Source organism: Schistocerca americana, chromosome 11 (assembly GCF_021461395.2).
Source record: "Schistocerca americana isolate TAMUIC-IGC-003095 chromosome 11, iqSchAmer2.1, whole genome shotgun sequence".
NCBI lineage: Eukaryota > Metazoa > Arthropoda > Insecta > Orthoptera > Acrididae > Schistocerca > Schistocerca americana.
In genome coordinates, this window is record NC_060129.1 from 180,060,184 (window position 1) to 180,073,333 (window position 13,150).

Here is a 13,150-nt window from a genome sequence, read left to right on the forward strand (position 1 = left end):
ATATGTTCCATAAATCTGCAATAGATTGAGATCAGCAGTGTAGGCCTATATACGAAAGATACGTGCAATGTTTGTCAATCACAAGGCCTTGTACTAACAGTGTCTGTGTCGGAGAGTAGAAAGGTATCTCATAATCTGATACTAATTCTTCAGATGTAGACTGTGTTGTTCTGGTGCCTTTGCAAATACTGTGCAAATTGGAAAAAGACAATTCACACATAAGCTTATTATAACTCATTGTAGTCCTAAGCAATTGTATTCCTGTTCCATCTGCCACCCAGAGTTCCATTACACTAGCATGATGATATTTTCTTCTTCTTCTTTGGAAAAAACTCCCAAACACAGTCATTATTTCGTCACTTTATTATCACTTTTGCACAAGAATTGATGTGTGTCTTGCTGTTTATTTACATAGCTATTTGTATAGTTTACAATTTCATCAATAAAGTCGAGGTCAGTTATCTTCAGAAAAGCACTAACTTCATCAGTTATACCCATCACCTTCGTCTTCAGACCCGGTAGAATTTGCACAATGTTTTTCTGCTGGTTTTTTATGTTTTAGCGCACTCACTTTTACACCAACACGAAACTTTATCTTTTCAATAAAGAACTCTTGTACATTTGCTGTCTCTTCTAGGTCATTGCCATCCTCACCCTCAAGTTCAGATTCACTGCTGTGGTCCTGCTCAGTGTTTTTATCAGTCAAATCTACTTTACTTTCCTCCAGGTCTGAAAAGTTCTTCGAGCAGTCTGCAAATTTATTTGTCAGATACACCCTTTGAATTGGAACAAAGCATCAAAGAAATGAAATGAATGAATACATTCAGTAATAAATACATCCCAGTAAGGAATGATTAACACACACTTTCAAAAGAAATTGATGTAAATTTTGCAACATTTTGCCTTGTTTAAGAATGGTACTACCAGCAGCATTGTTCTGGTGACATGTTGGAGGGAAAAAAAACAACACTGAAGCAGTGTTAAAATTGATCTACTGTACACTCTCATGCCATTAACGGCATAATTTTCTCTGAGGAAATATTGTGATAGCCTCTGTACCTCCAAAGACAGTGGATGGCAATGTGGTGCCATTCTGCTTCCCCATTTTCACAATAGCTCAAAGGGAAAAAAATGTGCACACTTGCTTTTATAAGTTCAATGGCTTAGTTATTTACATTGGCGTTGTGACCCACCCCGGCTTTGCACAACTACCACTGAGTATCCACGGCAGGATGACTTGTTTATAATACGTAGTGATACAAAAATACAATCCCTCTATTTGTGAAAATGATATCAAAATCCCCTCAGTGGTACTTGAGATTGGCCTTCATATACGAGGTGCATTCAAGTTCTGAGGCCTCCGATTTTTTTTCTAATTAACTACTCACTCAAAATCGATGAAACTGGCGTTACTTCTCGACGTAATCGCCCTGCAGACGTACACATTTTTCACAACGCTGACGCCATGATTCCATGGCAGCGGCGAAGGCTTCTTTAGGAGTCTGTTTTGACCATTGGAAAATCGCTGAGGCAATAGCAGCACGGCAGGTGAATGTGCGGCCACGGAGAGTGTCTTTCATTGTTGGAAAAAGCCAAAAGTCACTAGGAGCCAGGTCAGGTGAGTAGGGAGCATGAGGAATCACTTCAAAGTTGTTATCACGAAGAAACTGTCGCGTAACGTTAGTGTGCGGGTGCGTTGTCTCGGTGAAACAGCACACGCGCAGCCCTTCCCGGACGTTTTTGTTGCAGTGCAGCAAGGAATTTGTTCTTCAAAACATTTTCGTAGGATGCACCTGTTACCGTAGTGCCCTTTGGAACGCAGTGGGTAAGGATTACGCCCTCGCTGTCCCAGAACATGGACACCATCATTTTTTCAGCACTGGCGGTTACCTGAAATTTTTTTGTTGGCGGTGAATCTGTGTGCTTCCATTGAGCTGACTGGCGCTTTGTTTCTGGATTGAAAAATGGCATCCACGTCTCATCCATTGTCACAACCGACCCATTCATGCTGTCGTTGCGCGTCAACATTGCTCGGCAACGTGCCACAGGGGCAGCCGTGTGGTCATCTGTCAGCATTCGTGGCACCCACCTGGATGACACTTTTCACATTTTCAGGTCATCATGCAGGATTGTGTGCACAGAACCCACAGAAATGCCAACTCTGGAGGCGATCCCCCAAAACAATTCTCTCCACTTTCTCGATCGTGTCGTCAGACCGGCTCGTGCGAGCCCAAGGTTGTTTCGGTTTGTTGTCACACAATGTTCTGCCTCCATTAAACTGTCGCACCCACAAATGCACTTTCAACACATCCATAACCCCATACCACACGTCTCCTTCAACTGTCGATGAATTTCAATCGGTTTCACACCACGCAAATTTAGAAAACGAATGATTGCACGCTGTCCAAGTAAGGAAAACGTCGCCATTTTATGTATTTAAAACAGTTCTCATTCTCGCCACTGGCGGTAAAATTCCATCTGCCCTACGGTGCTGCCATCTCTGGGACGTATTGACAATGAACGCGGCCTCATTTTAAAACAATGCGCATGTTTCTATCTCTTTCCAGTCTGGAGAAAAAAACTCGGAGGCCTTAGAACTTGAATGCACCTCGTATAGACAGAAAAAACACGTTTGGGTACTTTAATTTACACTATGTAAAAATACACACAAACCTTCCTTGTGAATCAGTCTATGTATTAGTGGAAACCCTATCGAAATCCCTACAGTAGTTCCTGATGTCGGCCTTCACATGCTAACAGAGAAATGCAGTGGAGGACTCAAGTTTATTGTAGGTATGGAAGTAGGGACACAACACAGCTCGGTAACAAGAGATTGTGTGTCCAGTGCCTGCAAAATCACTTGTCTGAAAATTTACATATGCGCAAATTAAGTACCACTGCATGAGGTAAGTATTTACCGTGGAAAAGCATAACTTTCATCTTATGTAGTGGCATTTAACAATCACATTCTGTACACATTTGGCTTAGGGAATATACTGCTGGGTTTGGTTCACCTTCACTTATTTGAGTCCTAAAACAATCTATTCTAGTTGGAGTCACGGACAATGGCAGTGGAGTTTAGGCTCATTCAGTGTCTCTATGTCGTGCATTCTCCGACAGCCAATGAGGGTTCAGTAGCGTTCTCGGCGCTCTGCTACGAATCTCATAGCTAGTGTAAACATTAAACATCATCGTAGCAAGTTATTTAGTGAATTTTTGTTCTGTTTGTTGTCAGTTGTCACGACTGATGGTGGCGATGTGTGACACATTTTGCACAAGCAAACAGCATAATTTGCAGCATACTCACTTTCCTCAAGCACAGAGTGTACCACAACTGTTGCTCAGAACTGGCAACAATGCAAACCCCATCGGGGTCTCGAGTTGCACGAAATGCCGTGTTTCATGAATCGGACTGTAGTGACAAAGTGAAAGTTTGTTTCAGAGTCTAAAAGAGAATAGCATTGTTTGGTGACAGTTTTCCTTATTTCTAGTCATTGTGTTATTTGTATTTAGTGATCTCGCATTTCCTTGGAGTCTTTCTTGCTTTTCAGCGTAGTTTTGCATATTATAGTGTCCAGTTTGCCTTTGTGTGTGTGTGTGTGTGTGTGTGTGTGTGTGTGTGTGTGTGTGTTGGCTATACTTAATATTTTGCCCCCTAAATGTGAATACTTGCTAGCAATAAATAGTTTGTGTTATTTTTTGGACCACTCTGTTATAAGAGTGATTCAAATGTTGCACACAAATTGAAGGCACTGATAGAGGAGTCAAAGTACAACTACTTTGGAATAGGAATTTATGGTCTCTGAAGTAATCCTGAGCCGCTGAAAACCTTGGAATGCCAGCAACAGCGAGGAGAATCGATGCACATGCATCTCAAATTCCGCAAAAAAGATAATCTACACAGCAGACGGAGCACACTTTTTCTGTCCAAGTATGTGACACACTACATGCCACATCTCCGAGGCATTGAATGGGAAGGGAAGGTCCAGTTGGCAACTTGCTCTCCTGGCCATATATATATATATATATATATATATATATATATATATATATATATATATATATATATATAGAGAGAGAGATGAGGTGACTTACTGAACGAAAGCACTGGCAGGTCGATAGACACACAAACATACACACAAAATTCAAGCTTTCGCAACAAACTGTTGCCTCATCAGGAAAGAGGGAAGGAGAGGGAAAGACGGAAGGAAGTGGGTTTTAAGGGTGAGGGTAAGGAGTCATTCCAGTCCCGGGAGCGGAAAGACTTACCTTAGGGGGGAAAAAAAGGACAGGTATACACTCGCGCACACACACACATCCATCCACACATACAGACACAAGCAGACATATTTAAAGACCTTGGTCTTTAAATATGTCTGCTTGTGTCTGTATATATATATATATGCCAACTGCAAATTAGAACAGCGTGCCACCCTCCACCTCAAAAAACTATCCAATCTCCTGGTTTCCCACCTCCGGAAAGGCAACTCACTCACCCTTCACAACCTTTCCAGCAAACCTCAACCTCCTCTCATTGCACACAAACCCAGTCTCTCCCATCTACTCAATCTCCCACTTCCACCTCCACTCCCCCCAACACCTCAAAATTCTAGTCAACACAGTGTGGAACCATAATACCCCAATTCAGTAGTTAACCTTTCCTCCAAACATCTCTCCCAATCCGAGACCTCTGTCCTATCCAAAGGCCTCACCTTCAGCCCCACTCCCAGATTCAGCCAAACTGCCCTTGTGAAAGATTTACTGTCCTACACTCGTAGTCTCTGCTGGAAATATCACTTTGCCAAGAAAGAAAAATAATCGTGATCCTACTCCTAATGATCCAACTCCCCAAGACACAATCCAAATTGAACCCTGCCTGGAACAGTTCCGTCCTCCATCACAGCGGGACCCACCTCCTCTTCTTCAAAATCACCCTCTCTAAACCTTCCAGGAATTTCTCACTTTCAGCCTTGCCTCTCAGTCTTTCTTGAAAAACCTTAATCCTTCTCCCAACATCACCACAGCCGAAGCCCAGGCTATCCGTGATCTGAAAGCTGACCGATCCATCATCATTCCACCAGCTGACAAGGGTTCCATGACCGTGGTACTTGATCGTTGGGAGTATGTGGCTGAGGGACTGCGTCAGCTTTCAGACAACACTACATACAAACTTGGCCAAGGTAATCCCATCCCTGATGTCCAGGCGGAGCTTCAACGAATCCTCAGAACCTTAGGCCCCCTACAAAACCTTTCACCTGACTCCATCAACCTCCTGACCCCACCGACACCCCGCCCCCCTACCTTCTACCTTCTTCCTAAAATTCACAAACCCAATCATCCCGGTCGCCCCATTGTAGCTGGTTACCAAGCCCCCACAGAACGTATCTCCGCCTACGTAGATCAACACCTTCAACCCATTACATGCAATCTCCCATCCTTCATCAAAGACACCAACCACTTTCTCGAACGCCTGGAATCCTTACCCAGTCTGTTACCCCCGGAAACCATCCTTGTAACCATTGATGCCACTTCCCTATACACAAATATCCCGCACGTCCAGGGCCTCGCTGCAATGGAGCACCTGCCACCCTACCTAAAACCTCATTCTTCATCACCTTAGCCAGCTTCATCCTGACTCACAACTACTTCACTTTTGAAGACCAGACATACCAACAATTAAAGGAAACAGCCATGGGTACCAGGATGGCCCCCTCGTACGCCAACCTGTTTATGGGTCGCTTACAGGAAGCCTTCTTGGTTACCCAGGCCTGCCAACCCAAAGTTTGGTACAGATTTATTGATGACATCTTCATGATCTGGACTCACAGTGAAGAAGAGCTCCAGAATTTTCTCTCCAACCTCAACTCCTTTGGTTCCATCAGATTCATCTGGTCCTACTCCAAATCCCATGCCACTTTCCTTGACGTTGACCTCCACCTGTCCAATGGCCAACTTCACACGTCCGTCCACATCAAACCCACCAACAAGCAACAGTACCTCCATTATGACAGCTGCCACCCATTCCACATCAAACGGTCCCTTCCCTACAGCCTAGGTCTTCATGGCAAACGAATCTGCTCCAGTCCGGAATCCCTGAATCATTACACCAACAACCTGAAAACAGCTTTCGCATCCCGCAACTACCCTCCCGACCTGGTACAGAAGCAAATAACCAGAGCCACTTCCTCGTCCCCTCAAACTCAGAATCCCCCACAGAAGAACCACAAAAGTGCCCCACTTGTGACAGGATACTTTCCGGGACTGGACCAGACTCTGAATGTGGCTCTCCAGCAGGGATACGACTTCCTCAAATCCTGCCCTGAAGTGAGATCCATCCTTCATGAAATCCTCCCCACTCCACCAAGAGTGTCTTTCCGCCGTCCACCTAACCTTCGTAACCTGTTAGTTCATCCCTATGAAATCCCCAAACCACCTTCCCTACCCTCTGGCTCCTATCCTTGTAACCGCCCCCGATGCAAAACCTGTCCCATGCACCCTCCCACCACCACCTACTCCAGTCCTGTAACCCGGAAGGTGTACACGATCAAAGGCAGAGCCACATCATTTACCAACTGACCTGCCTACACTGTGACGCTTTCTATGTGGGAATGACCAGCAACAAACTATCCATTCGCATGAATGGACACAGACAGACTATTTGTTGGTAATGAGGACCACCCTGTGGCTAAACATGCTTCGGTGCACGGCCAGCACATCTTGGCGCAGTGTTACACCATCTGGGTTATCTGGATACTTCCCACTAACACCAACCTGTCAGAACTCCGGAGATGGGAACTTGCCCTTCAGTATATCCTCTCTTCCCGTTATCCACCAGGTCTCAACCTCCGCTAATTTCAAGTTGCCGCCACTCATACCTCACCTGTCATTCAACAACATCTTTGCCTCTGCACTTCCGCCTCGACTGACATCTCTGCCCAAACTCTTTGCCTTTAAATATGTCTGCTTGTGTCTGTATATGTGTGGATGGATATGTGTGTGTGTGCGCGAGTGTATACCTGTCATTTTTCCCCCTAAGGTAAGTCTTTCCGCTCCCGGGATTGGAATGACTCCTTACCCTCTCCCTTAAAACCCACATCCTTTTGTCTTTCCCTCTTTTTCCCTCTTTCCTGATGAAGCAACCGTGGGCTGCGAAAGCTTGAATTTTGTGTTTGTGTTTGTTTGTGTCTCTATCAACATACCAATGCTTTCGTTTGGTGAGTTACATCACCTTTGTTTTTAGATATATTTTTCCCACGTAGAATGTTTCTCTCTCTCTCTCTCTCTCTCTCCCTCTCCCTCCCCCTCCCCCTCTCTCTCTCCCTCTCTCTCCCTCCCTCTCTCTCTCTCTCTCTCTCTCTCTCTCTCTCTCTCTCTCTCTCTCTCTCTCTCTCTCTATATATATATATTATAAAAAAAGCGCTGGCATGTCAATAGACACACAAAATTCTAGCTTTCGCAACCAGCGGTTGCTTCGTCAGGAAAGAGGGAAAGACGAAAGAATGTGGGTTGTAAGGGAGAGGGTAAGGAGTCATTCCAATCCCGGGAGCAGAAAGACTTACCTTAGGCGGAAAAAAGGACGGGTATACACTCGCGCGCGCACACACGCACATATCCATCCACACGTATAGAGACACAAGCAGACATATACAGAGGCAAATATATATATAATTTTCATTTGTTGGGGAATGACAAAAGCACTCACGCAAGTGTTCATTTTCTCCCAGCACATTTATTGATTGAGCAGTTCGTGGATGTACTGCCATTTCGTAGGGTCTGATAGGGACAGTAGACTGGCAGTCGGATGTGTCGGCATCCTCAGGTGTATAAGAACCTTCAACATTGCAGTGTGGCAGCAATTGTTGGTTAATATATTAAAAAACTAAAAACCCACCTCAGTTGCGGGTCAGGCTTGTAAGTGAGCAACCGTTCTTAGCTGCAGTTTATGGCGGGTCAAGGCCCATCGAACATAGGGCGATGTGAGGTGGAGCGTACACCATTAAGTTAAGTTGTGGTTTTGACTTTGTACACATGTACTGTTTGTGTTTTCCATTTCTTTTTCTATGGTGTTCTTTTAATCATTGACAAAGGTCTTCTTAGGCACTTGTGGGTGTTGTTGTCGTTCTGAAGAAGGTGAAGTTATCTACGCCGAAAACTGGGTTAACACTTAACACTAGGTTCTTTTTTCGGAATCGAGGCGGGTTTTCAGTTTTTAAATATATCGTCAGGTGTGCCAATGAAATGAGCTGCCATGTGTGCACAGCCGACTTGTATCCCCTCCCATTTGCGAGCCATTCCCTCCACAGTCTGCACGTATCTGACGGAAGTACCTGCTGGGAAAACCATTTCTCGCCACACGCACTTGGATTCTTGCAGCATCTGATGAGGTTTTGGTGATGCCTGGTGTATGTTGCCATTTTGAAAACCCTTTGTAATGTACAACATTGCTGAGTAAACAGTACATCATCTTTACTGAACGAATAGAGCAGGTCTATTGCTGGTCACTGTTGTCCCTGATATTCCAAAGCTTTCAGTGGCGCACAATTACTTCCAAGCCCATAAATTCCTATACCAAAGTTTTTACATTCCGTCTGTTTGTGTACTGCCTTTTGAATTGCCCTGTAATTGTGCCGTCACGAAGTTTAGTGGCAATGTTACTTTTACAGGCCGATCCCGAATGTGTCGGGCTGCTGGAAAGGTGTCCTGAACAGTGGCAAGACGGGCCTCTTCAACCCGGCGCACACGGTCGCCTACCTAGGCTCGAACCTGCCTGCAGCACCCGGCGGAAAGCCCGGGGAGTTCGTCCGAGGAGGTGAGTGCCGGGCCGTGCGGTGTGGTGCGGGGGAATGTGGGAATGTGCTCGCCTCGCTTCACGGTGGTCTCGTGGGAACTGTTCTGTCGCTTGTGGTTTCGCTTGCTCCTCAACAAGAATGTGTGTAACGGCTCGTGCACAAATGCGCAGTCTCGTGACAGAATAAAATATTCCCGTCCTTCCGGCTGCCTCGGGTGGTCGTACGACTGCGAGCTTTCGGTAGCGTACTACTTGCCCTTTGTCAGTTTGTAACCGATTGCTGTGTGGCTGTGGCCCTCCTGCTTGTACAGAGTGTGAGGAGTACGTAGAGGCAACTTAGTAATAAACTTTTGATAAGGAACTCTTGTCGAAAAATGTACCATTTAGATGTAAAATGAGTTTGAATATCGAATTTTCAAACCTCCCTCTTCACACGAGGGAGGCAATGAGCACTGACCTATGTGGTATACGACAGATGCTCCACACAGTGACCTTGCTGTTAGCTGCACGAGGTGTATCTCCTACACACGATCCACGAGACTTGGCGCGTTTCCGTGAAGCACAGCAGTCGACCCTTCTAGTTGCGAACATACCAATTTCTCTCGGCCCCTGTCACAGGGGGACGAAAATGGTATGTGATGGACTTCAGTGATCTGGAAAACATTCCCAGTACATGCATCGTGCAGCACTAACATTCCATGCTGTACCCTGAAGCGGAAGATTTAAAAATGACGCAGTCGTCAGACTTACTTTACATTCAAACTATACATTACCGGACATGTGTTCCTTATCAAACCTTTACATACTAAGTCCCCTCTACAACTGCTAGAAGCTGACCAAAAGCTCGTAGACATATTTCTTTGCATTTGATGCTTGCTAAATATTGTTTCAAACATTCTACACTCCCTCTGAATCCTTCTTGGGGAGCTTGTAGTTTTAACTCTCTTACTTTGATGAAAATTACATTGGTGTTCACATAGTCTGTTCCCATTACATTGAGAATAAATAAGAGATAAAATTACAAGGGTGAGTCAAATGAAAACCTTAAATATTTTTTTAAATATTATTTATTGTGCAGAAGTGGTACAAATCTGTATCACTTTTCAACATAATCTCCCCCACACACAATGCAAGTCATCCATTGCTTACAAAGTGCATAAATTCTTTTAGAAAAAAAGTTATTTTGGTAGTCCGTGAAACAAGTCGTGCACCGCTTGGCATACCTCTTCATCAGAACGGAACTTCTTCTCTCCCATTGCATCTTTGAGTCGTCCAAGCATATGGAAATCACTTGGGGCAAGGTCTGGTCAGTATGATGGATGTGGAAGACACTCAAAATGCAGGTCTGTGATTGTTTCAACTGTTGTACGGGCAGTGTGGGGCCTCGCATTGTTATGTTGGGAAAGGTCACCTGCTGACAGCAATCCACGTCGCTTTGATTTGATTGCTGCCAGCAGATGATTTTTTAGGAGATCTGTGTATGATGCACTGGTGACAGTGGTCCCTCTAGGCACGTAATGCTCCAAAATGTCGCCTTTTTCGTCCCAAAAGAGAGTCAGCATAACCTTCCCTGCTGATGGTTCTGTTCGAAGCTTCTTTGGTTTTGGTGATGAGGAATGGCGCCATTCCTTGCTTGGTCTCTTCGTTTCTGGTTGGTGGAAGTGAACCGAGGTTTCGCCCCCAGTAACGATTTTTGCAAGGAAGCCATCACCTTCTCGTTCAAAGCACTGTAGAAGTTCTTCACAAGCATCGACACGTCGTTCTCTCATTTCAGGAGTCAGCTGCCGTGGCACCCATCTTCCAGACACTTTGTGAAACTGGAGCACATCGTGCACAATGTGGTGTGCTGACCCGTGACTAATCTGTAAACATGCTGCAATGTCATTCATTGTCACTCGGCGGGTTTCCTTCACTATGGTTTCAACTGCTGTAATGTTCTGTGGAGTCACATCTCGTTGTGCCTGACCTGGACGAGCAGCATCTTCCACTGAAGTCACACCATTTGCGAACTTCCTACTCCATTCATAGTCTTGCTGCTGTGACAAACATGCATCACCGTACTGAACCTTCATTCGTCTTTGGTGCAAGTCGCAAGTGGGGCGGTCATCTTTATACTGATACTGCGACGGTATGTGTGCATCTGCACTGTGCTGCCACCTACATGCCATTCTGGACGCTGTTTGTAGCACGCTTACCAACTTGCAGGATGACGGCGCGAAATTTCAATTTGTTATTACAAATTTAAGGTTTTCATTTGACTCACCCTCGTAGAACTGTTCATAGTTTCATGTTGATGTTGGGAGAAAAGATGTTTTACATAGCTTCAATCCATTGTCGAATTACTACTACTCATTCTTGTTGTGAGAATAGCTTTTCTAGTGGTATGATCCTGTTTCCAAATAGATTTCAGTGTTTCAATTTTTTCAATGACATTATTGAATGAAATGTAACAGGCCACGTTAGACACTTTTCCCTTGTTTTATTAATAATCTTCTTTGATAATCACATGCACTCGAGGTAAGTTCGAGAATACAACACTGTGCAAATGTGCTCTGCACATCTCTACTATTTGCCACTAAGCCAACTTACTTCAAAGCACATCCTTCAGAGATATTAATCAAAACATAAATAAAAGTAGTTCATTCATATTATACATTCATTCATTATTTTCTAAGAGTAATCAATATTAATAATAACAATTATAATAATAGTTATGATGATACCAACAATCATAAATACAAATGTAATCATAACATCAAAAATTTCCAAATAAATTAGTTATACAAGAATAACAAAATTTTCAAAATATTCTCGAAACAAAGTCATCAGTAAGATGCAATTTACACATGTATTTCATTTTTTATATGTGTATATAATTAGTATGAATATAACTTAAGCGAGGAGTATAAATGTAAAAAGAAATTGTATATAAAGCTGCACTACTGATCGGAGCTCCCACGTTGCTAAATATATACGTAATCAAGTCTGTGACTTTTATTTAACATTGTTCTTAATTGAAGACATCTTGTCATGAAAAACTGACTACAGTTGGTACAATGAAAGAAAACGCCATCTGAATCACAATCATTTAAAATTAAAAAATGAGCTCTAATGAGAATGAATTGGATAGCCAATAGGAACCATGCAGGAACATTTTTAAACAATTTAATATTTTTGTTCTCCCAAAACATATATAAAAGCCCTGGAATAATCAAAATATTAAATTCTTTAAAACTATTCCTTCACGATTCCATACTGGATACTGCTGTCGTAAAATCTAAACAGATAAGGATGCAAACAATTGTTTCAAAAAATAAAAATGAGAGGGACTCGCTTTCTTTGATGCAGTACTTTTTGCACAAAGTCAGGATCATCATGTGAATGATTGATATCGTCATTCTCACTGCCATTGTTAATGTCATAGTCAACAAAATATTGCTCCAATTCACACACAATTTTGTTGCCCATAAGAAAATGTGAGACAGTGTCTTTCATTTCTTCGGTAGGGAACACAACTTGATTCCATAAAACAAAGATAATCTACCATCTTAGTTACAAACTACAGTTCTGTGATATATTGGCTGTTTTAAAATCTACATGTCCCACACAACACAACAAAGACCAATCGAACTGATTGATATACATTATTTCATATTTAAAAATGGGAAAAATTGTACCTCTATCAAATGATGACATTGGCAGTCTACTGAAATTTTTGTGTTCTGTCAGTTGATGAGTTTCCCACACAAATTGTTGAGAACGCTAACAGTTGGATGTCTTTATTACAAGACTGCAGATCTACCCTGACCTAAAACGTGGAACCCAACTACTTCCATCACCAGGGGAGGTGGCACAGTGGTTAGCACACTGATTTCTCAATTGGGAGGTCATCCAGAGTTAGGTTGTCGTGAGTCCCCTAAACTGTTACGGCAAACGCCAGGATTGTTTCTTGGGAAAGGACACAACCGATTTCCTTCCCCACTTCATTGTCCGTCTTTCACACCGTGGTACAGTCATGTGGGGTAGCAAACAGTTTTGTGGCTGGGTTGAGAATTTATTGATAGGGAGGAGGCAGCACGTCATTTCAAATGGGGAGTCATCAACAGAAGTGAAAGTAACATCCGGTGTGCCCCTGGGAAGTGTTGTATATTAATGACCTTGGGGACAATATTAACACTCTTCTGTCCAGCGACACCACAGTGGTGTCGTTTGCATAATATCGCTCAGTGGCTGGCAACAGCACTTTAGTATCTTTTGCATTCTGTTGGTGTGTTGTTTAGGTAACAATAAATTACACACATCAACAAGTTGTTTGTTTTTATTAGTACTTGTGCCAGTTCATCATGGCAGACGAAAGACACG

At 43.4% G+C, this 13,150-nt stretch overlaps 1 protein-coding gene across 1 annotated transcript in view; it reads left to right on the top strand.

Moving 5' to 3' along the window:
- Positions 1–13,150, top strand: part of LOC124553500 (activated Cdc42 kinase-like) — a 315,929-nt gene that overhangs the window by 181,848 nt on the left and 120,931 nt on the right. The window contains exon 10 of the mRNA XM_047127354.1: positions 8,664–8,809. Coding sequence (XP_046983310.1) covers positions 8,664–8,809 — 146 coding nt within the window. The remainder of the gene's footprint in view (positions 1–8,663; positions 8,810–13,150) is intronic.